Below are 26,793 nucleotides of genomic sequence, written 5' to 3' on the forward strand. Positions count from 1 at the left end.
TCAAGTGGGGCAGACAAGTGCATCTAGTGGCTGGGGTATAACTGCAAATGGAAGATCTTCGAGTCATGTTATCTGGAACCTATTTCAGAAGCTAGAAGATTCCATAGAGGTAATAATTGGAATTTCTTTGGTAGCAGCGAACAAGCTGACTGACTATTAAAACTAATAGCTCAGACTGCTCCCACTGACACTGAGGCAGAAGTAGCCCCTCAAGCTACTATGTTAAAAACTAGGGCTTGATGAGAAAATGAATATCACAGACCTGCAAACAAGGGGACAGTGATCCAACATGTCGTCCACCCACTAAGGTTCTGTGGGGAAATATTTTGGCTAGCACAAAACATTCCGATGGTTGGTCATGTTGGTATATATAAAACACAATCCTGCATCAGCCAACATTTTGATAGCTACAGATTCACAAAGGTGTAGTAATGTTTTATAGAACCTACCACATTGCCTGGTTATGGGAAATCCCTGACCTACAGTAAAACCTCTACCTATTGATTACTCTGTTGCCTTTAGAGAACCATTCAGCAAGGTGTTAATGGACTGTGTTGGATGCCTAGCTAAAACAGAGGGCCTATCAGCAATATCTTGTCCAATTTTTATTTTTGATGCACCACCCCCTGTGATCTCTGCATGGCATCGATGTCCAAAACCAAAAGTCAATGAACAAAAACATGGATTGGCTGCATGGCCACACAACTTAGAAGGAACATTAGTTGTCAGTATATCCTTACCATCATGGACACGGCTGCCCATTTTGCAGAGAGTTCCCCTGAGAACCAAAATAGCGGTGGGAGAATTGACCCAATTCTTCATTGAGTACGGTCTGCCCATTCAGTTCCAATCAGACCAGGACTCAGATTTTATTGCCAAAATATTTCAGGTAGTCATGGACAATCTGGGTCTGATCCAGTGAAACTCTTCAAAGTATGAAGACTACCATCACCTGCAAATTCCCCTCCAAGCCACACACCATCCTGACTTCGAAATATAGCCCTTTGTTCACTGTCTCTGGAATTCTGGAATCTCGGAAATTCCTCCCTTTAGGCATTGTGGGCCTACCTATAGCACATGAACTGCAGCAGTTCTAGAAGGCAGCTCACCATCACCACTAGGGATGGGCAATAAATGCTGGCCCAGCCAGAGCTGCCCATGTCCCATTAGTGAATAAAAGAAAATTCACTCACAGGGGAGACAAAATAGTACCACCAGACTCTGGAAACAACAATTCTATTGCCATGAGTATATTGCCATGAGTACCCCAAAACTGATATAAAAATGAGATTGACTTCTGTTCTCAACAAGGACTCCCCCTATGACTGCATTGATTTTACTCCATTTGAATTACTTTGTAAGTACCGAGTCCAACACATTCTTAAATTAATCAAGGAGAGGTTTGTAGAGCAGAATAACAGTCTCCATGTTAAATCACATAGCAGAGTTCCCAGAGGGACTTGTGTGAGCCTGTGAAGAGGCCCAAGCAGCCTTGAAAATCTCCCAAATGGTGAAGAAGCCAAAGGCAGACAATGACGCCAGGGCCCAATCCTTTCCCAAATGACCTTGAATCACCACCACTCCCAGGTTTTCACTGTTTAAAAACACTTTGATCTGTTCCTTTTTGGTCCAAAAACATAACCTCATGCTTATCGGTGTTGAAACCAGTCTTTTCTCAGTCATTCAATCTCCCATTGGCACTTTGAAATGTTATGCTCCTGTCTGCATTACTTGCAATATTGATAATTGTTGTTGTCATCAGTAAATCATGATAAACAAAAAACCACGATATAGATTGTTATAAAACAACATAAAAGTTACAGCACAGAATGAAGCCATTAGCCCACAGTTGTTCAATCCCAAGACTGTAAACAACAAAATGATTTCGTATACATTGTTACACTGGTAGCCATTTCTGTAAGTGAAAAAAAAAGTTCATTATATTATTCTCTCCTATTTTTGGCTCCATAGCTCTAATCTAGCTTTGAAGCTGTACAAGTATAAACTGCAAGCACTTACTGATAGATCTTAATGTATAAAATAAAACTAAAATGTTTAATTGGACAGCTTAATGACTTCTTTTTTTTATATTAATGCGATAATATTTTTATTGGTGTATAATAACTAAATTGAGAGCCTTTCTTGTTTTGGATTATCTGTTGGTACATTTTCTGTCATAGTCATAAATATTAGTTTACTTCGTTAATATGAGTTGGCTGGTTCTACAAGTTTTGACTAATTCTGTTTCGTACTAAAATGGTGGCAAAGTGGTGAAGATAACGGGAGTGACTTGTACGTGTACATGGTTTGTGCATATCTCCTAGTACACATCAGAAACATTTCAGCAAAACTTTTTTGTGTCCCCAAACAACCATTCCTAAATTAAAACAACGACTATTGTTAGAACTATATCATTGCTTGTAAAACGATTTGCAGATGCAAATCTTTATTTTATATGATGTACGGTAACCATGTGGGTTCAGTGTAAAGATCCATTTGCAATGGATATGTTCCTGCTTTTGTCTTAATAAAAATATTTGGGAAGGTAATTGAGCACAAAGAGATAGTTGTTACAGTTGTTATTGTTATGAGGAAACCACGACTACATTGTCGAATTGTTGAGGATTGCAGCTGCTTCAACAAACCAGCAAGCACTAAATGTGTCCCCGCTTTCAAACCAAGGGCCACTAATACAATGCATCCAAGATTGCAAAAAAAATGTACAGAACTGAAAGATAATTGCATTTTTTTTGTCATGAATTCTCCAAGCATTTCTGTCCTGCTTCTTTATTGCAGAAGGTGTGTCACTGCTTGAAATGCTGAATGTCAAACTCAGTAACGTTCATTGTCGTGGAGCTTTGTTTCTGATTGAGTCCTGGTTGACTTGTTTTTCTTCGATATTTGGCCATGTTCTGGCCTCCTTTCTTCACTCTGACTTCAGGTATATCTTCTGTCAACTTTATTTTCGTTTTGCTGCCAATCCAATGTATCCAATAATTTAGACAAGAAAAGAAATCTTATTAACAATTTGTTTACATAGCTGTTAATTAATTCAAATGTGTTAAGGTAGGATGTCGGGGAAATTAATAAAATATCATCTAAGCCAATTAACAGCAGATGATATTTTGCAGCAGACTCATTCTCCTAACTTTATAATGTCAATATGTGGTAGAAACGTGTGGCGCTAGAGAAGCCATCCCCGATGAAGGGCATATGTCCAAAACATCGACTCTTCTGCTCCTGGGGTGTTGCATGACCTGCTGTGCTTTCCCGGGGCCACACCTTTTGACTCTGATCTCCAGCATCTGCAGTTCTCACTTTCTCCAATGTCAGTATGTAGTATGGCATCTCGAAGCAGGAAATTAACCAATGTCTACCTACCGCCATAGGGACATGTTTGGGCAAAACTGTGAGTCACTTAACTGTGAACTCATCCACACTCTCCTCGTAAACTATAGCCTATTTCAAATGTGAACTCTGACAACCAAACTCTGTATCTATAGTATGAATGAAAATTTGGCACATGTATTCTCTGTTCCATATATGGTATAAACAAAATAATAGTTTTTCCACAGATGTACCCCTGGAAGTGAGGATTTGGTGGTGGCTGTTAATTTACTTGATATAAAACATGTGGAAAGGGGAATGAAAGACTAGAGATGTTTTATACCTCAATGTGTTTTACATACGAACATAGGAACAGGAGAAGGCCATTCTGTCCTTCAGTCTGTTCTGCCATTTAATGAGATCAGGCTGATCAGTGGCGTAACTCCATTTACCTGTCTTTAGTCCATAACAATTGAGACCTTTGCTTAATAAAAACAGTATCTCAGATTTAAAATTAAAAACTGATATAGAATCAACTGCTTTTTGTGAAAGAGAGTTCCAAATATCTACCATCAATTGGTTCTAAATATCTCTTCTAAATGGTCTGGCCTTCATCCTCAGACTATGTCTCCTACTCTAGAATCTCCAACCAGTAGAAATAGTATATCTTTATCTACTCTGTGTTTCCCATTAATGTCTTGATGACTTTGATCAGATCACCCTTCTAAATTCTATAGAAAATATGCCTAATTTGTATAATTTCTCCTCATAACTTCTCCTTAAGCCTTGGTATCATTCTTGTAAAACCTATGTTGTGCTCTCTCCAAAGCCAATATATCCTCCTCAAGGTGTGGTGCCCAGCTCTATGCATGGTACTTCAAGTAGGATCTAACCAGGGTTTTGCATAGCTGCAGAATAACTTCTCCATCCTTGTGGTCCAGTCTTCTAGTTATAAATGCCAGTAATTCATTAACCTACTTGATTATTTTCATGGCATTTTAAAGATCTCTGCATCTGAACCCCAAGTGTCTTTGGACATCCATATATTTAACTTCATACCAACTAGGAAGTGCCCTGATCTATCTCCTTTCAGTCCAAAATGGATAACCTCACACTTGCTTACATTAACTCCATCTGCCACTGTGAATCTACCCATTCACCTAGTCTATCAATATCTTTTTGTAATTTTATGCTATCATCTACATTGTCTACAATGCTGCCTGACTTATATCATCAACAAATTTAGATATGACTTTCCATATCATTATCCAAGTCACAGAAATGTCATCATAGAATTCCGACAGTGTGGAAACAAGCCATTTGACTCATAGAGTCCACAGTGGTCTCCAAAGAGCATCCAACCAGACCCATCCCATTCCTGAAACCCTGCATTTCTCATGCCAACCCACCTAGCCTGTACATCCCTGGACACTATGGGTAATTTAGCATGGCCAGTCCACACCTTTGGACTGTGGGAGGAAACTAGAACACCCAGAAGAAACCCAGGCAGACACAGGGAAAACATGTGGACTCTACACAGACATTTGTCTAAGGGTTGAGAGTGTGTGCCGGAAGATCACAGCAGGTCAGGCAGAATCCGAGGAGCAGGACAATTGATGTTTCGGGCATAAACCCTTCATCAGGAATGAGGCTTGTGGGATAGTGAGACTGAGTTCATTTGGCTTGCTATCCCAGTGTTGATTCCTGATGAAAGGCTTATGCCAGAAACGTCAATTCTCCTGCTCCTCAGATGCTGCCTGACCTGCTGTGCTTTTCCAGCATCACACTCTCGACTTTAATCTCCAGCATCTGCAGGCCTCACTTTCTCCTAGACGTTTGCCTAAGACTGGAATTGAGCCCAGTTGTGTAGTACTGAGACACAGTGCTAGCCACTGAGCCACAAGTCATTAATAAATAGTGAATAATTGAGACCTTAACACAGATCCTTGTGGGACACGACTGGTCACAACCTGTCAATTTGTGTATTTACTCATTATCCTTACATTCTGTCACCTACCACTCAACCAATTCCCCAGCCATGTTATACATGTGCACTATTGTCAGTGTTGTACTGTAGAAAGATGGTGTTATTTGCTGAGTCAATTGTATATTTATTTTATAAATGTTGAATTTGTTTCAAAATAACTTTCAAGCTCAGCTACCACTGAGAAATAATTAAAGTCGCCTTTGGTTATTCTCCAGTTGTCGAGTGAGAAAAGGTCGAGAGTGTGGTCCTGGAAAAGCACAGCAGGTCAGGCAGCATCCGAGGAGCAGGAGAGACGACGTTTCGGGCAAAAGCCCTTCATCAGGATGAATTCATCACGAACTAACACTCCGAGAAGCCCATATGTGTGTGGCATTGTCCCTTTAAAAGCACCTTGTATCTTGTCCCAATCCCACCCTGACTTCAAGAAGCAGAACAAGTTGGATGTCAGACACACGCGTGCGCTCATGTGGCCGGCAGGCTGCGCACTTCGGGAGGGGTGTGTGGTTTTAGCATCAGGACTGGGTCAGAAAGTGAAACATTGCCAGCCAGTGGCGTTCCCACTTTTTACAGCAACACACGTACAGAGCGCTGTGTGTGTATGTGCGTGCTCCGCCAAATACCGGGAATCATGACGAATAAGCAACTGCGAAGTGATGGAATGAACCGTTGTTCCTTATCATAAAGTTTCTCGTCAATCTCTGTGTCGTCTGAATACTTTTAAGAGAGTGAGAACAAGCAGGAAAACAACATTTTCTTGTTCTTAAGTTCGAGGGAAAAAAGTGAATTTACAAAAAAAAGAATCAACCAACTCCTTCGCGCTTTCCATGAAGGAGTGAGTGGACGAAGGAGTCGCCTGTTCCCCTTTAGATATAAAGGAGAGCGGGGTGGGGAGGGGGCGGAGGACAGTCTCGGAGAGACAAGCCAGGGGAGGTGGGCGAGTCAGAGACGCCCAGCCCGGGGCAAGGGGGCAGCGAGAGTCTGAGGCGGCCTGTGACATGGCGGCGGCGGCTGGAACAGGAGGGGTCAGCACCCTGCCCACACTCTCTGATGCCGGCAGCAGCCCCTTCCCGCCCGGATCCTTCAAGGAGCCCAAAAGACTTTACTGTAAAAACGGGGGCTACTTCCTGAGGATCTTGCCGGATGGCAGGGTGGACGGAACCCGTGAGAAGAATGATGGAAACAGTGAGTGTTGCATGTTTCCATTAACGTTTTACTGATAAGTCATCTTTGGTGTGTATTCCTTGACATCTTCTACCTGAGGCTTAATTTTCTTACTTTTTTTTAAACCAAGCCATTAGGAGATGCACATTCCATTTCCATTCATGTTCTTCACTTCGAAATCTCAGTCTAGCAGTGATTGCTACATAATTATTAACTTCAGTTTCACCGTTTCCATCCGGCCCTGTGTTGTAATTCATAATTTCGAATCTCGTCCTGAACACCAATTTCACAAATCGTTTATATTTATAGATTTGATTTACCTAACACAAGGAACTGTACATCTTTATCTACCTTGACACCCCAGTATCTGCTCCATCTTTGGAGGATATTCATCAAAACCTTGCGGCTGCTTGACCGTGTTGTGGAGACAAATTTCTCCACTTTGCCGCGTCAACTCTAACATCATGTAGACCTTTTGACTTGTCTGCTGTCGACCTTTTATCAGGTAGCGATCTTTTTGTACTTCATTTTAAAGTTTGTCAAACAAAACTCGTCAGTCATCGTCCGCTGAAAAGTATTTGGGATTAGTTGCAAGATAGATACAAGGAAAATAATATAATTACCCGCTGTGTTCACGCTCCCCACCCTTCCATTACAACTTCATTGCCAGCAAGAGATGGTATTAAATTTTCTGTGAATCAAAAATGAACGTTAACAGGTATCGCGTTCATATTAACAGTTAAACTGTAACAGTAGAGCACAAAGTATCCCACTCTCATCACTCCAGATCCCCATTATTATCTTAGTAATAATTACATACAGTCCAGCACCAGCACTTCCAAATCATCTCAGTAATAATGATTTTTTAAAATATGCTTACATCCTTGCATTCTGATATACAATTATTATTTTGTCTAATTTTGCAGCACAACCCTCATTCATCTTGCTTAATAGATTCTGTAAATGTTATCGGCCGGGAAGGAAATGAACAGAATACCATTGAATTGTAGTTTTTCAGCATTAAGAAAAATACAAGTTTAGTTGTTATTAGTGGGAGCGACGGGAATGTGATTTAATTCGTCAGTAGGTCAAACGCTTAAATATTAAACCAAAGTCTGTTGCTCCCACTTTGTTCATCTCGGCTGAAGCAATTGCGATCATAAATTAGGTAATTCCCAGTTTGGATGTTGATTTATGAAATGCGTATCAGAAACATTAGCTAAAACAAAATACGTGTACCTAGATTGAACCATATTACACGCATACACTGCTTAGCTCATGGGGGAGGGCAATCCAAATTTGATAGTTTAGGTTTAGGTTTTGGTCATTGGTTTCTGTATTTTTCCGGTTTCCTCTATTGTTACAAGATGTTTGTGCGTAATTGAAATGAATTGCTTCCTTCAGTTGTCAGATGTTTGTCTTTCTCCAGTAGAGCTCACATTGCAATAAGTTTGCATCATTTAGTGGCGGAAGTATTATGACATTGACCGAGTTTCCTAATGTTGCACAGACTTCCACGTTTTTTTTTTAACTGTCCGTTTCTTTGCTCACCCGTCTGTTCAGTTTTAGAGGTAGGCACTGAGAGATGGGCAGCAGTTCACTCTGTAGCACTATGTATCTCGTGCTTTGCGTATTATTCTCGAAAACGAATGAAAAATGGGTTCTATTATTGTCGGAAAACTCGACGAAGTTTCATGTCAAAGTGGGTAGCAACATCTGTTTTCTCTACAACGACATGCAGTACATTAAACATTTTGACATGCTTAATGGCGTTTGTTTTGTGTGCATAAATCGGGAAAACGTTCTAATCAGTCCTCGTCGAGACTTAACTCTAGTATCATTAAACTGCAGGGTAGGCACGTTGTAACTTTCAGTTATTGAGCTGTGGTAGGCATCAGTGTCAGCATTCTAAGCAATGGCCAAATGAGTTTTCCTACGGATATTAAGAACCTGGTAAAAATGACATCAGCGATTTCAGGTAACACAAATCTATTGATATTTTTAATCAGTCTGTTCAGAGATATTGTTACGCAAGTCTTCTGCAGGTTGAACTTGAATCTCCAGTTCTCCTGGCTTAGTAGTATGGACACTACCCAGACACTAGAAGAGCCCTAACACAAGTCAACACCAAAGCTATGCTGATTTGTAAGATCTGTTAGCACAACTTGTGAAAGGAAAATTTTTGAAGAAAATTGTGCAGTGAAATTCACAAATTAAATTTTGGACTTCCTTTGTGTTTTGAAAGCTGATAGCTGGCTAACATGTTATGGCCTTCACATAAAACTATGAAAATTTTTGGTTTTACTGGGGTCATATATGATTTGTACTTGAGCAGTCTCTTGGTTTGGCTTACCAGTATAAGTGACTAAACCTTTTGTCATTCCACTTATCATACGAATTCAAATTCATGAAAGGCATCCAGTCTAGATATAACATTGTTTAATTTTGCAGGGTTAGCTTTGAAAATAGAGTATGTAAGGTTTTAGTCAACAACCTGCCAACATTATTACATTATATATTGTAGCAACCGCAAACCAAATGAACAGAAATATATCAACCACATTTAGGACGGGCATACCACTTGCACAGCACCACATGCAATGACGCCATCTCCTGACCTGCATTTTGTTTCATGGAGATGATTGTTAAATTGAGAACATATGGCAATGTCTAAGAAAGAAGTGTTGTCACTGGAATTTAAGCAGCTATATAACATTAATTTAATTCCTAACTTAATTATGCTATCATGTTGCATTTAATAATAAATTTAACAAAGAGCAAGGGGTAGGATCCAACTTTCAGTGCTATTCCTAGTTGTATCAGAATCAAAATAGTTAAACATTTAAAGTTTTGTAAAGTATAATCAGTATCAAAAACTTAGGTTTATCCATATCCTAAATGAATATTAAGCTAAAAGAAAATTGCTCTGTCAAGAATGGAATAATTTTAAAATACCTCACTTTTTTTACATGTGGTAATGCTGCAGTATTTTTCAGAGGTCGCATATCTTTGAAAATAATTTGAGTGGTAGGAAATTGATTTCTTTAAGTTCACAGAAGTTTTATCATGTGAATACTTTTTTCTAAATGGGTAAAACAATTGGTGCATCATAATTATATTTGCAAATCCAATTTTGCAGCAAATCTATAGCAAAGGGCTGCATTCATAGATTTTTTTTGAACCACCAGTTATTATATACAATGGCCCAGATGAGCACTTTTTACTGGTTGTTGTGATTTTCTTTTTAAGACAGCACTGAGAATTTATACCTGAGTGAAAGAACTACATATTGTGTCACATATTAAAAAGTAGATTTAATTTTGGGCATTTGTAAGCTTTCAAATGTTTAGAGTTACTTATAAATGGTCATGTTGAAATCTCAAGTAATGTATTGTTTCATCCATATTGTGAGGAATCAGACAGAAAAGTTTACAAATGGTACAAGCATTGGGAAAATATTAAAGTTTTTTAAATATTTTGCATGTTAGGCCACTTGGTAAATAATCATAGTATTTGCGACACTCAACTCCTTATCTTTTCAGGGTCTTGGTGGAGCTGGTGTTAGAGGATGTTATTTGAGTTGCTCCCTGTGAAAACTCAAAAGTAGGGTAAACCCTTTCACTGAAGTGTTATATCTAGGGAGTTTTAATAAGAGCTACAAAATCGGGGTAGAAGGGAAGTAAAAACATTTGTATTTCATAATTTTATTATGTATAAAATTTAAGGGGGAAACATTTATATGGCAACTTGCATGATTTTAGTTAATGCCAAATTGCTTAACAAGCTTTGTATTATTTGAGCTAACTCCGCAGTGACAAATGAGACAAATTTATTAATAGCCTTGAAACAAAAACAAGCAGATCATGACGTATTGTTTTACAGTAATGGATAAATCGCTGTCTCATTTATGGCGTAATAGGTCAGTTGGAAACATTTTGAAAAGCTGCATGCTGCTGTTACAAAACTACTTGAGAACAGTATCACCGAGACAGAGCATTTAATTACTTAAAAACTGTACTGAAGTACTGTCTGTGTATGTGTATATAGAAAATTTCCATTTGACATTGGGGGAAAAGGATTTTTTTTGATGTTATTCAGTTCTTCAAATAATGCTGCATACAGTGCTACTTTATTTTTCAAAAAAAATGAAACATATGAGGGGAAGGGAGGGATTTGTTTTGATAGTTTCTCTGGTACAACTTTATGGACCTAAGGGTCTCGAATGTGAATAAATGGACTCTTAAGCTGAGTTGAGGCAAAAGCAAAAATGTAAATGTTGGATGAGTTTTTAACATGTTGAACATTCTAGGTGAACTTTGTCCAGCAATTAAAATTAAAAAAGCACAGTTAAGGTTTTCTTTGTGGAAAGCCGTAGGAAACATTTTTCTGAATTTTCCTTTTGGTGTTTTCTCTGCTCCTTGTTGTAACTGCAGTAATATAGAGCTATTGCGAGCACAATTTTTATAATGTATCTAATGGGATTAAATGTCTATATATGAAACCTTTATGTTAAGATATAATTCATTAACACTTGTTTGGGAGCCTTTTCAAGGAGCAACATTGTGTGTTTTTTTTTAAACTCCAGTTTGAATAGGAGTTCAGATTGAAACCTTCTCCCTCAACCTGGGTAGATTTTTCCACATAAGAGTTGCCAATAAAATATACAGTTTGTGGTTATATAAGACTGCAGGCTACTGGCAATCATTGAGTACTTTATAATTTCTTCATTCTGATTGGTTTGCAGTGATATAATTTGTAATATGATAGAATATTACTGAGTGTGATTTCACCCAGATGTTTTCAGATTCTATTACTTTACGTTGGTGCATCAGTTTACCAATTTGTTGTGGAATGGATTATTGGTATTTGTTCCATTGCTGTACAACTGCTTTGCTAGCACACCACAGCTCTATCATGCAAACAAGTTGAGGAAAGTTGCATAAAATATGGTGGTTGATATCTATATACAATACTGATTTTATTATGTTAGTTCAGAGCTAAAACTTATTGTCGAGTAATAAGAATGCATAGCAAAAACTAAACTGTTGGAAATACTCCTATGCACTGACCTGAAGGCCTCTTCTCTCTCTCTTCTCCCATATTTCACAACAGATATTAATCCTTAACACTATTCATGGAATTGGGAATCTCTTTTAATCATTGAGAGTGATGCTCTGTAGATCCATAGCTTGTGGACTGTGGTAGTGTTACTACCCAGATGGTCCAGGTGATCTCTGCTCCCATTGACCGAGAACAGGTACTAACCCCTAACGAATTGCAAGAGAGAGAGGCAGGAGAATCTAGATTGATATGGTAAAAGAAAGTTGCAAGCATGTCATAAGTATCATGGAATATTAAACTGTTAAAGCTCTTTTTTTCTAACCACTTACTCTTGGGCATGTAGTCTGATTTTCAGAAATGACCTTTGCCTTATGTGACCTGAAACCAGGATCTTTTTCTCTCTGCCTTATTGATACATTCTTTTGACTTTGCTTCAGAATAACTTTGCAACAGTGACTTTTAGCTGCCTACATCCTTAGTGTTTTCCCTTCCTGATAACCCACTAAAATATCATATGCACAAAGCAAACAGAAAACCCATTGCTATGCCATTGACTATATCTAGCTTCTCTTTAGGTTCTGCTAGTCCAAAAGTGGTGAGCTTTAAGGAAGGCCATAAAGGAAGAGAGGATGAAACACTTGGGGATGGAATTCCAGAGATTTGCTTGGACTGAAAGGGGAAGGCATGTATCAAATATAATGGTGGTTAGGAGATTGCTGAATGTTTTAAAAAAAAATACAGGGAAGCATGCAAGCCCAAAAAGAGACTTGCTCATTTGGATGAGAATTTGAATTGAAGGCTTTGGGATACTGGCAACCAATATTTTTTTTCCAGCAACATTGTCCTCTGTCTTCAGAGTAAATACCATGCCTTCGGTATCTTCTCCATCTGCCAGTTGTCTGAAGCTAAACTAGGCTGTACACCACCATTGTGTCATAGTTGGCTTGTACTGGTACACAATCCTTTATCCAAAACCCTCGGGGCCAGCTGGTTTTTGGAATTTGGAATTTTTTGGATTTTGAAATAAGTGACAGTTTAACAGTGAAATTACAAAACTCTTACCGAACAGCAGACTCACCTCTGAGTAGTACAAGCCCTGAGACAGAACTGTCATCTGCCAGTGCTGGGCAACGCCACCATGTCACATCTGAGTGATGTGGTCAAGTGGGTGTGGAGTTGGATTAACTGTTTGCACGCCAAACAACCTTGTTACAGAGAAAGAAACTTCACAAAGAAAACTTTGGATTTTGGAGCTTTTCGGATTTCGGATAAAGGATTGTGTACCTCTTTATGCTGTTTCTGCACCATTGTCAAATGTATGTCTCACCTCTACACTATCTGATGTTTCCTTGCTTATCCCAGCTTGTTTGATGTCAAAATCCTTTTAGATATGACTGCATTCTTGGGCAGTCTTCTATGGTCCGCTTGCCACAGAATTATGGTCCTCTAAAACTCTAAAGTGTTCTGATTTGCACAAGTTCCATTCATCCATTACCCTTATGTTTGCTGATTTCAGGCAGTGCTTCACCACGAATCAATTTAAAATTCTTCTAGACCTCTGTCTCTCTCTCTCTCTCTCTGTCTCTCTCATTTTTCTTTTGCTGCTGTAAGGACCCCTGAGGTCTGTGTTCAACTGTAGCCGATGGACATGGAAGCCATATGTCAGAATGGCAGTTGTCGAGAGTGGAGCTTCCTAGCTGCATTACAATGTTGCTTTAGAGGGATCATTTCTATTGAGTATGCTGTATTTAAAAGTTGTAACCAGTTGTAGCTGTGTTTCATCTGCTTAGGTCTTAAATTCTGGAGTTCTCCATGAACCTCTCCTCCTGTCTTCCTTGCATTTTTAAGGATTCCCTTTTCAAACCTAAGTGTTTGACCAAGTTTTCATTGTCTTACCAAATACTTCCTGATTTGGTGTCAAATGCTTGGCACATAATGCTCCTGTGAAACACCATGGAATGATTTTCTTTGTTAGATACACCAATGCAAATTCAAATTGATTATTTTAACATGGGCTGTAATATGGGAGGTTGTGAAAGGGAGCATTAAAACAGTCAGCCCACAGGTCATAAACCAGAGGATGCCAATTTCAGCAACAAATAGGGTGAGGTACAATGTTAGAGATGGAACTAGGCAATTGTTATCGTGAATTGGATGTGTAGTTTGAAGCTTATGTCCAGAGTGAATGCAATGCTGCAATTGTGAACATCTCAGTCAGGCTGAAATAATAGTGAGAGAGAGAATTGGTGTCAAGGGTACTGTGTTTGTGAATGTCTGAATGTGATGGCTTTGGTTTTTAATTAAGGGAGATTTTGGCTCATCATAACAGTGTGGCAACACAGGCAATAATATGGATAAGAAAAGTGGTGGAGAGATGGAGTTGGATGCTGTCAACATACATATGGAAGCTGACCTCTTATTGTCTGTAGATGATCCTGTCAGGGATAACATAGAGGAAGCAGCAGCCAGCGAGGGATCCATGGGGGACTCCGGGGCAATGCTGTGGAGCAGGGATGAAAAGCCATTGCTGGAGATAATCTGATTGTCGTCAATTTGGTATGAGTGTAATTATGCAAGGCAGTCCAGTTGAGCAGTTTAACCGACAAGTATTGGAGGAGGATGGTATGGTTGACTATTATCAAAGACAGCAGAGTGATTGAAGAAGGATAATGCACCATGATTAAAATTGCACATGATTTATTTGTGACTTTTTGAGGACTGTTTCAGTACTGAGGGTGGATTCCTGATTGGAGATTTGAATATAGAAATGTGGGAAAGACAAATAGAAGTTTAAGAAGCAACATTATGATCTCAGTTGAGAAAGTTATTTATTTTTAGAATTAACATTTTAAAATAGATAATGTTGAAGACTGGATTTCAGAAGTTTTATTTTAATGCATGTTCATTTAATTATCATTAGACACGTGACTACAAGGTAACTTAAATTGGGTACTGAATATCATGAACATTTTAGGACGGCTAGAAGAAAAAGAAGAGGATACTGTATTGAGTAGCACTCTTAACAAGGGATAACATCAGCAAATTAGTAGGACAGGATCCTTGATAGTGGAACTCAGTACCAGCAAGGAGAAGCAAACATTGGGACTTTATAGAACATCAAACTATATTACTAATCAGACATGTTATGAATTAGGAAATAATTAGTGCATGATTTTATGGGTAAAACATTAATAATAGGCAACTTGAGTTTGCACACAGATTAGTACTGCTGCTTAACCCGATGTTGTGGAGCTTTAATTCCCAGAGTGTGGGCAAGTTGAGTTTCTGGAATAATGTGTTGAGGAGCTAACTTGGAGTTGGACTACTTTGGACTTTCTGTTGTGTAATAGGAAAGGGCAAATTAATAACCTTACTGTTATGGAGTCTTTGGGAGATATGACCATACAGTGATAGAATTTTACGTGATGTTTGAATGTGACATTGTTCATTCTGAAACTAGGATCTTCAATTTGAGCAAAGAAGACAGGGTATGAGGAGTAAGCTGGCCAGGATGGATTAGGACTATATACTAAAACATTTTGTAAATAAATTCTGCAGGGTTTCAAATATATATGAATTTCTCTAGGGCACAAACAGCCAAAGGGAAAGCTTGATTGGTTATGGTTAGTTAAGGAAGCAAAGGGTTGTTTTAGATTTAAATGAATGCCAGAAAAAGTGGTAAATCTGAGAATTTGGGCAATTTATGACTCAACAAAGGAGGGCCAAGAAACTGATAAAGACCAGCAAATGAGAACATATTCTTGTGGTCCATCTTTTACAATATATGAAAGGATAAATGTGGGCCCATTTGCAGGTGGGAAAGGAGAGTTTGTGGTGAAGAACAAGGAAATGGTAGGAAAGGCAACAGTTGAGTTGCACCTGTTTTAACAGAAGATATGAAAAATTGTCCAGAAATACTCAGCAGCCTAGGATCTTGTGCAGTTGAAGAACTAAAACAAATTCATTTTACTAAAGAGACGATACTTGAAAAATTAGCTGGAGTGAGAATTGATAAATCTGGACCAATTGAGCTTCATCAGAGTATTGAAAGAAGTGGCAATAGTGGATGCATTGTTGGTTACCTTTTCGAATTCTATGGATTCGGTGAAAATTCCTGCTGACTAGAAGAAAGCAAACGTAACCCCACTATTTTAGAAGACAATTAGTGGAGAACTGCAGACCTGTTAGCTTTCGGTTTATAGTAGGGAAAATGTCAGAATCTATTATGAAAAGATTTGATAACTGACATTTAGGGGAAATAAAATGACAAAATTGGGTACAGTTAACATGGATTTATGAAAGGGAAATCATGTTTGACAACTTTTTGAGAATGTTGCTTGTAGCATAGACAAAGGAAAACCAGTGGATGTGTTATATTTGGAATTTCGAAATGCTCTTGATAAAGTACCTGACAGGAGCTCAATAAATGAAATTAGACTTGTGGGATTTGGTGGGGAGAGTGATGGAATATACCAGTATGGATTGAAAGTTGCTTAATAGACAGAAGTCCAAGTTGGGCAAAACAACTGTCGAGGGATGGCAGGCTGTTACTCTTGGGGTCCAGCAAGAGTCAGTGGTGGGTCCACAACTTATCTCAGTCTGTATCTTGTGTGTTACGTCTGTGATATGATTTGGAATTGGGAACTAATTCTAATATTTTCAAATTTACTGATGACTCCAAGTTTGGATGTGAGCACAAGGAGACATGGTGGTCTTGGACAGGCTAAGTAAATGGGCTTGAACATTGAATGTAAACATGTGTGGAGATGTTTGTTTGGTAAAGAAAATAAAAGGCAGATTATTTCTTAAATGGTGAGAAATTGAAAGTGTAGTATCCAAAGGGATCTTGGTATCCTTGTCTGTGAGGTCCTAGTGTGCAGGTGCAGTTTTTTAAAAAAGGCAAACAGCGTGTTGATATTGAGTCTAGAAGCAAAGATGCCCACATTAATTCCTAGGATGGCAGGATTGTTTTATTTTGAGGAGAGATTGAATTTTGAAGAGTAAGAGTTTCTTTTGAAATTTGCAAGATTCTTACAAGGTATGATGAGGTGGATATAGATAGGATGTTTCCCCTTGCTGGTGACTATGGAGCGAGGGGGCATCCATCTGGGAATAAGGGCAGGTTGTTAAAGACTGAGATCAGGAACAATCTCTTCAGTGTGAGGGTAGAGAACTCAGAGAGCTGTCAAAGAGGTTCAAGACATAAATTAATAGCTTTCTGGAGACTAATGACATCAAGAGAAATAATGTGGAATAATTATATTATGTCCATGATCTTAAATTAAAAGATCAAAAAAAGAATTGAACTCCTGGAACTGAATTTCGTGGGGGAACTGGGTGATTTGTTTGCCTCTCTGACTGACTGTGGTGTTGCCATGGAGAATGCGCCAATCAGTATTTTTTTAATACAGTATAAAAATGCATTTTTCCTTAAAACTGTATTTTTGCAAATATTCTGATTGCTCAATGCAAAGCTGTAACAAAATGTTTTCTTTTCAGCAATACCTTCTTTGTTCTTTACTGAAGATTTATTAGTTGCCTGTAGCTTCCATTGCTCGATCCTCCATTATTGTGATAGCATGGGCTTCATATCAAATCTGCAATTTCCTCTGTATATTCAGCCTTTTTCTTCAAACATCTAACCTTACTCTTCCTCTTGCACCTTATTAAAGATTCATTATCGAATACCACTCAAAGCCTTTGCATTGATCTATCCACTTTCCTTTCCTCCTTTACACTCTCCAGTAATGCCTGCTACAAAGGCAATCATGTTAAAACATTAATAAGAACAGAAACTTGCAGCAATTCCAATGAGATGTTGATGAAGCTTATTGGAAATGTACCATCACTTTGTGTTTCCAAAAGAAATTGTAAATGAGGCAGGGTGTTCTCTTACTCTACCATTCAATATGTATCAAATATAAGAATTTAAACGGCATCAGCTTCAGATGAATGAGCAGGTAAGGAGGTTTGATGGCAACTAAATGAGTATGTTGTGTGAAGATCTGCATGCTACAATAAAATTGTTATAAATATTCGGTGAAATACCTGAGGAGTCAATGGGTTTCTTGCCATTCGAATTGTAATAGAGTTGGAGTGTGTGATTTGTTAATATGTATACCTGGGGAGAACTAATGCAGTAACACTTAAATTGACTGATGAGAAATTTTGATTTCCTTTGGGTGCTCCGCTTTCTTTCCACAGTCCAAAGGTATGTAGTTTAGGTGGATATATCATGCTAAATTGCCCATAGTGTCCAGGGATGTGCAGACCAAGTGGATTAGCCACAGGAAATGCAGAGTTACATGGATAAAGTCTGTGGGATGATCTTTGGAGGACTCGATGGGCCTGCTCCCACACTAGAGGGATTCTGTAAATAGTCTGGCAGTATCTGGAGGAGCAAACAGTTAATGCTTTGAATCTAATTTGAGCTTTCAGAACTCTACAGACACTGCCAGACTTGCTGAATTTCTGCAGAAGTTTTGTATATTTTTATTTCTCTTCCAATATTATCTTGTTTTTAATGACCTGAGGTTTGTTAAACATTGCACAATAAGCTTGCACAAATTTCCCAAAGTATATTGATTTGCAAAATTATCATTACAAGAATCAAATTAAAGAAAACGAGTAGGAAAGTAAATGAAAATAACAGGCCTGCAGCTTGATTTTTCAGCCACAGCTTTCCTTGCAGTTCATTTTCTGGAGCACTGATATGTTACCTTTGATGGAGGCCCACTAAAGGTTCTCATGAGGGGCTGCAGTTGGAATTAGCGTTGAATTGGAAAGCAACCACATTTGGTCAATTATTCCTTTGCAAGCCTGAAATGTGGTTAGTTACTTTCTGAGCACTGAGTAGTGTGTGACAAAAACTAAACAAAGGAAAGAAAAATCTAAATGTTTTGCAAAAAAGTACAAAGCTGTAGTCTGAAATGTTGCCAGGTAATGTAGAATAAAGTATGTAGTTTTGTAGACTTGCGTTCACTGAAGTTTGTACCAGATTGCCAAATATATATAATCTATGCCTTTTCTGACAAATAGATTATGGGGTTCTGGATTTGTTTCTTTGCTTTTATTTGTTGCACTTAAGTTAGAGTTTCTATGGCTAAAATGAAGTTTCCTGACCCAGCAATTTAGTTAACCATATATCTGTGCACACGTCTGTGTTTTTTTTTCTTGGCATACATTGTCTTCTATTACAAATATGGCATGTTGACTTTAGAATGTAGGTCGTTCTCCTTTAACGTGCATTTCATCAACGCGATTTGACTGTAATGCGATTGGTGAATTGAGGAACAGTTTTTTTTTTAAAACGTGAACTCCTCTTGGCTATTACGCTATTCTGAGAGAACATGCACAAAGGATCTTGAGGAGATGAAGCGACTTCTAAGTGTGTGGATAGAAGATTAATTGAAAAAGTGATTTGGGATCACCTTTCTCACCATAAAACAGAAAACCTTATCAAATTGTGAGGACCTAAGGAAAAAAGCTGGAAGTCCTGCAGATGTGCCTGCCTTCAGTGCTAGTAATGGCTCGTTTACTGGATTTAAGAACCACTATGGTTTTCATAACGTGAAGTTATGTGGCGAAGCTGCCAGTGCAGACTGGGAATGTGCGTTGTCATTTCCTCCTTTGGTGAAAAAATTGATGAAGAAAGCAGCACCTTATTTAAAGTGCACATTCAGGAAGCTGAGTGCAGCTACTAAGGGGGATAATGAGGACAGTATTCATCAATTTTGGAAGACCGTCAACATTAAGAATGATATTGATATGCTTATGGAGGTCTAGGGTGATATCAGTAAGGACTGCTTGCATGCAGTTTGGTGGAAGCTTCTCACAGATTTTCTTCATGATTTTAAAGGCATTGAACCATCAGAGGAACTTTTGTCAATCAAAGAACATTGTGTTACTGTTGCAAAGCAACTTAGATTTGAAGAATTGGAGACTGAAGATGTTGAGGAGAAGCTTGAATTCCATTGTGAAAATCTCTTCACAGCTGATCTTCTACAACTTGTTGCTGAGGGGGAAATTGAAGCTCAAGGTGATGACGAAGAAGTCTAGGATGCAGTAACACGAAAACTTTCCATTTCTCTTTTGTCTTCTATCCTAAGGGAAGTTGAGAAGCAGTTGGACCTCTTAGAATGCAGTGACTACTATGCAGAATACAGCAGGATAGCTGTTCGTGGCCTAAGGTCTTTTCCTGGCATCCTATCAACAGCTCCTTCATGTAGGAAGAAAGATGGCAGAGTAGCAAAATTTAGATGCCTTTTTTTAAGCCAACCCCCTAGAAATAGCCTAAGGACAGTAAACCACAGTCACCTACTTCTGGACTAAATGCTTTCTTTCTTAATCCTGCATCCAGAATTGCTCCTGAAAGTAATGCTGATGATGACTCCCAGCCACTGTCTAAGTACAGTACTGTAACTCAAATCCCTTTTAAAGTGTTAAATTTTTATTGTATTATTTCCATTTAAAATATGATTTTAACATTTACTTAGACTGTGCTATTATTTGTGTTCGGCTAACTACTACTTTTTGTTTCAACTTTGACTGATATTTTTGGTCTGCCCCTAACCCTGTTTTTCCCATGGGCCCCAATACTTCTGCGCAATTTTCTAACCAGGTCACATGGGAATGCAACTGCTGCATTCTAACAGAACAGACTACGATTTTCATAAACTAGTGAATTTAAATTGAGCCAATGACATGGATAACCCCAGCAATGAGATATTGAAGGTTTGAGGAGCTAGGACTTCACAGGTAATAATCTTTGGATTGCTGTTTGACCATGCACAAATTGGCATATATGAGCAGATGAGAAGGTTAAATGTATGTTTTAAGGAGTGCTGTGGGAAGCAGGAGTTTTGATTTTCTTGAGATACTGACAGCAGTATGGGTCAGGGGAAAGGGAACTGTTCTATTAGTAATGCCTCCACTTAAACTGAGTTTGGGAGTTGTTCAAATAAATTGAAACAGAATATGGCCGATCGATCTTTAATAAGTTGGAGCAATACTTCAGTTCAGGTTGATTGGAGGATTTAGGCAAGCTTACATTTCTGCTGCTGGACTAATAGTCCTGGGTTCAAGCCCTACCTGCTTTACAGGTGTATAATAACATCTCGAAAGGTTGATTAGAAAACATCAAAAAACCGAAAGAACTGCTGATACTGGAAATCTAAAACAGAAATTGCTGAAAAATCTCAGCAGACCTGGCAGTATCTATGGAGAGAATTCAGAGTTAACATTTTGGATCCAGTGACCCTTCTTCAGAATGATTCTGTAGATTTCTCTCTGGCAGCAATATGGAGAGAAATCCACAGAATCAATAGAGAGGAAGGGTCACTGGATCCAAAATGTTAACTCTTCGATTTCTCTCCACAGATGGTGCCAGACCTGCTGAGATTTCCCAGCAATTTCTGTTCTTATGAATAGAAAACATCTTTTTGCTGCTTTTTAAATTTAGAAATAGGTTGCATAGCAGAGTAGTAGTAGATAAAAATATAGAGACTGAGTCAAGGAAGGAACAGAATTTAACAAAATGTTCGTGTGAAGGTGATATCTCGAAAATAGTAAAGTGTTAACCCTAAAGTATTGTTATATCTTGAACAGACAGCCTTGCCCATATAACATTCAGAATTGTACAACTCAGTTTATTGCACACATATAGACTTCTAGATTGGACAAACAGGTGGATTATATTCCACAATGATTTAGCACATAAAAGTACGGAAAGCCAAGCAGAGAACACAGTATGTATCAAATTCATGACACACACCGACATTCCCCACCCCACAACCTAAATGAAGCGTCCATAAACAAAATATAATCTTAACCAGGGTATGAAGTTAGACAGTCTTGTTAGCCTAGCTTAATCCTGGAGATTACACGGCTCCAAAACAATATGGATATGCCGTAACTACACATTTTAACATTTTTTGAAGTGGTCTTAGTTTTTGTGGAGAGTTATGGTGAATTCCTGGTGTCTGTGTATAGGAAGGTACCATTGGCGTGGATGTACCAACAAGTTCAGAATTCGCAGCTTGTTGGGCTAAATGGCCTGTGTCCACACTGTAGGGATTCTATGATTAACTCCAGGAACATAATTCTGAGCTAGAACAGGTTGTCCAGTACTAAAGTTTAAATTTTTTGCCTTGTCCATCTATTGACTTGATTCTACTGGTGATGTTTAACTATTTGTCCTTCTCAAAGGTTTCAAAAGATCAAAATAAGTTTGTAGCTGCTGACCAATGCTTAGAAATGCTGTGGTCACAGCATGTGTTTCTGTATGACTGCAAAAAGCACCTGGATACTTTCTTGCTTAGACAAATGCCCTTTTGCTGATCTCACCTCTTGTTTCATCTTCTGTACGAAGTTCCCTGCAGATCACTTGGTGGAAGGATGGTTAAGATGCAGGAGTGATGTGATTGTATGTTGTTTGCTTCCATAAAATTCTCAAACTCCTGATATCCAAACCTGGTCCGTTATTACTCAGGTTATTATGGCAGTCCACAATAACTGAAGAGTTCACATTGATTTTGAATTGTACTCTCAGGAATAACGATGAGATCTCTACCCAAATGGAGTGAGTATCTATGACAATCAAGAATATGCTTCCTCCAAATGGACCAATGAAATCAAATTGAATATGCTGCAATGGATTAGCAGGCCAGTCCCATGGGTGTAAGGGTGCCAATGCATTGGACAAGATAGTGGCTAATTAATCTTACAATACCCTGGCACTTAAGGGTGTGGAAATCCAAATGTAACACACAAAATGTGAGATACTATAACTGTCCATGTTTGCAACAAAATGAAAGAATTAAGTGGGTTGTTCTTGTGGAATGATCATGATTTGAATCTAAATATTTTAGGATATTTGACTGAGAGCAGTCCGCAGAATGAGAAAGGAGGAACCATTTCTCTGAGAAAGGAAGGTGTAAAGGCAAGAGAGAGCATCTTCCCTGGGATAATCAAGATGTAGAATTGAGTTGGGGCTGAGAAGCATTGTGGGTTCGTAAATTATGAGTCAGGGTAGCTTAAGGTTCTTGAGCAGTACATTTTAATGGAAAGGAAAGTATAAATCTGGGATATAGGAGCATGCAATTAATGTTGAACAGTAGTCATAGGTTTTAATTATCATATTATTGGATTATGCAAACCAAATATGCAGTAACTGTGTGTGATGTAGAAATTTAAGATGCTTTTAGGATTGCTAGATGAATATATTGAGGAAATAGCCAGACAGGAGTCTTTTTTTTTAGTTCTGGAAAATGTGGTCAAATTATGGCTAACCAGAGGTATTAACAATAGTAATAGGTTTTTAAAGAAGGAGGCATAAATTTAGGTAAACATAAGCATTTAACAGGATTTTAGAATTCTGCAAAAGTGACTTAAAAATTTCTCAAGTAGAATACAAGAATAGCTGAGTGAGGGACATAACAGCTGATAATTAAAAACTTTTTTTTTACATAAGAGATTTACGGATGAGACAAGAAAAATTCTGATGCAAAATAAGGAAATAGCCAAGACATTAAACTTTGTGTTTTTCTTCACAATAGTAGACAAAACATTCCTGTAATAGTGTCAACAAAACTTGAGAGAGAATGAAAGGCTTGGAGAAATTTAACCTTATTGTTGAAAAGCGAGATATTGCTGAAGCTTTTCATTTTGTACTCATCAGGACAAATGCAAGAATATTAAATGAGAAAAGGGTTCTGATATGCACCAAGGAACTACAGAATCACTAAACTCCTCGACAATTCAAGGCACAAGGCTGAACCTATTCCCTTTTATTTGCAGGGAACAGGTCACTATATATGAATGTATGTTGCTTCTAGCAAATGTAAATGAGCTACATAATTCATAGTTAGGCTAACTATTAGCGCACGCAGGATTGTGCAGTAAGTGCTGTTTCAGAACAGAATCACATCTAGCCGTAGATATTGTGATAGAGTTTTGTAAGGGCAGGCAGGTGCGACTAGTTTGGGTTAGGATATCTGGTCGGCATGGACAGGTTGGACCAAAGGGTCTGTTTCCATGCTCTACATCTCTATGACTCTATGGCAGGCTGAGTATGGTCTATATTATGAAAAACTGAAGAAAGATGGACAACATCTTTGTGGACTGAAGGCGACATCCTATGTACGAAAAATATCACTTGTGTAGCCACTGAATAGTATAGCATGAAACAGCTTCTATCTATTGTTCAAAAAATTTGTCTTTCTCGTGTAATTTTGGTTGACTGTGCTTTTAAGATACAAACTTGATGGCCTCTGGCCCATATGTGAGTTTGTGATATATAATTAACAGTGATCTTATCAGGATAACCATTGTCCCAATGGATTGCTTTGTACTCTGTCTGCATTAAGCTTGAAAGATGAACAAGTTGCTTCATCAATCACAGAGCTAATACAAATGTCAACATGGGTAGATTAATACAGCAACTAGGCTATATGTCCCAACAGTTAGCTGTTTGAATCAAACAGCATGTTTGTTGAATTGTCTGTCATGTGAAGAGTATAGTCAAGACTTGAGCAGTCCACACCAGCAAATCCCAAACTGAAATGTCTCCTGTTAGATGTGATTCTATACTGGATAACAATTGCTCCACAATCTCAAGTGTGCTAATAGCAACACTAATGACCAATTTGAGATAATCCATCAAGCTAGTGACATTATTTATTTATGCTTCATGGGGGGACAAACATTTGTTACCTATTCTGTCCAATCAGAATGAATATATTTAAGCCTTCCATGTTTTTTGAATTACTTGGTGGTTTGAGGAACCTATTGTTTCCCATTGCTTTTGCCATTACAGGGCATTAACTGATTGGAAAATCAACAGCAATCGGCACCCTTTATAAATGAGTATAAATAGTAGTATAAATTGTTGTGGTTCTGTTCACCGAGCTTGGAATTTGTGATGCAGACATTTCGTCCCATGTCTAGGTGACATCCTCAGTGCTTGGGGATTTCCTGTGAAGCATTTCTGTGATGTTTCCTCCGGCATTTACAGTGGTTTGTCTCTGCCACTTCTGGTTGTCAGTTCCAGCTGTCCGCTGCAGTGGCCGATATACTGGGTCCAGGTCGATGTGTTTGTTGATAGAATCTGTGGATGAGTGCCACCTCAACACACACAAAAGAAGTTACATCAAGACACTGTTCAAAAGGACCACAACACACTGCAGCACACCAGAACTGCAAAAAGAGGAAGAAGAACACCTCTACAATGTATTCGCCAAAAACAGATACCCCCGCAATTTCATCAACAGATGCTGAAGGGAAAGACAATGGAATGAGGACATGCCACAACCCAAAGGACTAGCCACGTTACCTTACATCAAGAACATTTCTGAACTGACAGCCAGACTATTACAACCACTAGGACTCATAACAGCCCACAAACCAACAGCCACTCTCAGACAACAACTCACCAAGACAAAGGACCTGATACCCAGCATGAGCAAAACCAACGTAGTGTACAAAATCCCATGCAAGGACTGCACAAAACATACATAGGACAAACGGGAAGACAGTTAACGGTCCGCATCCATGAACACCAACCAGCTACAAAACGACATGACCAGCTATCCTGAATAGCCACACACTCAGATGACAAGCAACATGAGATCGACTGGGACAACACTACTATTATAGGACAAGCCAAACAGAGAACAGCCAGGCTCCCAAGCACTGAGGATGTCACCTAGACAGGGGACGAAACGTCTGCAACACAAATTCCCAGCTCGGTGAACAGAACCACAACTACGAGCACCCGAGCTACAAATCTTCTCACAAACTTTGAAGTAGTATAAATTATTGTGATTGTATGGAGAATGGTGTTCTTGTATTTGTCCTGATGAGTGCAAGTGTTAAGCTTCTGCCATATGCTTCTTATCAATATGAAATTTTGCACCACCAAATGAGTTTTCTTTATAGTCATAGAGATGTACAGCCTGGAAACAGACCCTTCAGTCCAACCTGTCCATGCTGACCAGATATCCCAATCCAATCTAGTCCCACCTGCCAGCACCTGGCCCATATCCCTCCAAACCCTTCCTATTCAGATACCCATCCAAATGCCTCTTAAATGTTGCAATTGTACCAGCCTCCAGCACTTCCTCTGGCAGCTCATTCCATACACGTACCACCCTCTGTGTGAAAAAGGAGACCAGAATTGCACACAATATTCCAACAATGGCCTAACCAATGTCCTGTACAGCTGCAGCATGACCTCGCAACTCTTGTACTCAATACTCTGACCAATAAAGGAAAGCATACCAAACGTCTTCTTCACTATCCTATCTACCTGCGACTCCACTTTCAAGGAGCTATGAACCTGCACTCCAAGGTCTCTTTGTTTAGCAACACTCCCTAGGACCTTACCATTAAGTGTATAAGTCCAGCTAAGATTTGTTTTAAACAAAAGGTAATGGAGAAATTTATTAAGGCAACAAATCGCAAATAGTATCTACAGAGATAGTTGATTATTTGTTTTGATTATACAGAATTCCTTAGGTTTTAGAATGGAAGGTAGACAATGTGACATGCCTATTTGAGAAAGGAGGAAGAAAGAATGATCTGCAATTGGCTTGATATTAATACTAGGGAAAACACTAGAATATTATTAGGGATATGATTTAAGTTATGTAGGAAATAGTAGACTGAGTCAGCATCCACTTTTATTTTGAAGTTTATGAGTAGCAGGGTAAATGAGGGGGAACCAGTGAATATGGTGTACTTCGATTTTCAAAAAGCATCTCAGATTAGGTGAATTGGCTATGGTAAATTTCCCATAATGTTCAGGGATGTGTAGGTTGGGTGCATTAGTCATGGGTAAATATAGTGTAAGGGGGATGGGTCAGTGTGGGCTTGTTGGGCCAATGGCCCACACTGTGTAGGGAGTCTATGATTCTGAAAGGTCACAAAATTATTACAATAGAAGGCTCATAAGTGGGTCTAATAAAATACTGTTGATTTTAAAAATTAATTAACAAACAGAAATAAATTGGAATTAAGCAGATCATTTTCAGAATGGTAAATTGTAACTAATGCTGTATTGCAAGGATCCTTTTTGGGCATCATCTGTTTCTTTTCTCTGACTTCGGTGAGGAGGCTGAATATAAATTGGCAATAACAAGCTACATAGAAAAGTAAGTGATGGGGAGAATATAAAGAAACTTCAAAAGGATAAAAGACCATAAACATGGGAGCAGAAGTTAGGCCATTCAGCCCATCAAGACTGCTCCATCATTCAATCA

General features: G+C 38.6%; 1 protein-coding gene across 1 annotated transcript in view; it reads left to right on the plus strand.

Moving 5' to 3' along the window:
- The first annotated feature begins 5,742 nt into the window (after nucleotides 1-5,742).
- The window catches only part of fgf2 (fibroblast growth factor 2), a 101,137-nt gene continuing 80,086 nt past the window's right edge, over nucleotides 5,743-26,793 (plus strand). Inside the window, exon 1 of the mRNA XM_043674065.1 lies at nucleotides 5,743-6,496. Coding sequence (XP_043530000.1) covers nucleotides 6,310-6,496 — 187 coding nt within the window. The 5' untranslated portion in view covers nucleotides 5,743-6,309. The remainder of the gene's footprint in view (nucleotides 6,497-26,793) is intronic.

Source organism: Chiloscyllium plagiosum, chromosome 32 (genome assembly GCF_004010195.1).
Source record: "Chiloscyllium plagiosum isolate BGI_BamShark_2017 chromosome 32, ASM401019v2, whole genome shotgun sequence".
Taxonomy (NCBI): Eukaryota; Metazoa; Chordata; class Chondrichthyes; order Orectolobiformes; family Hemiscylliidae; genus Chiloscyllium; species Chiloscyllium plagiosum.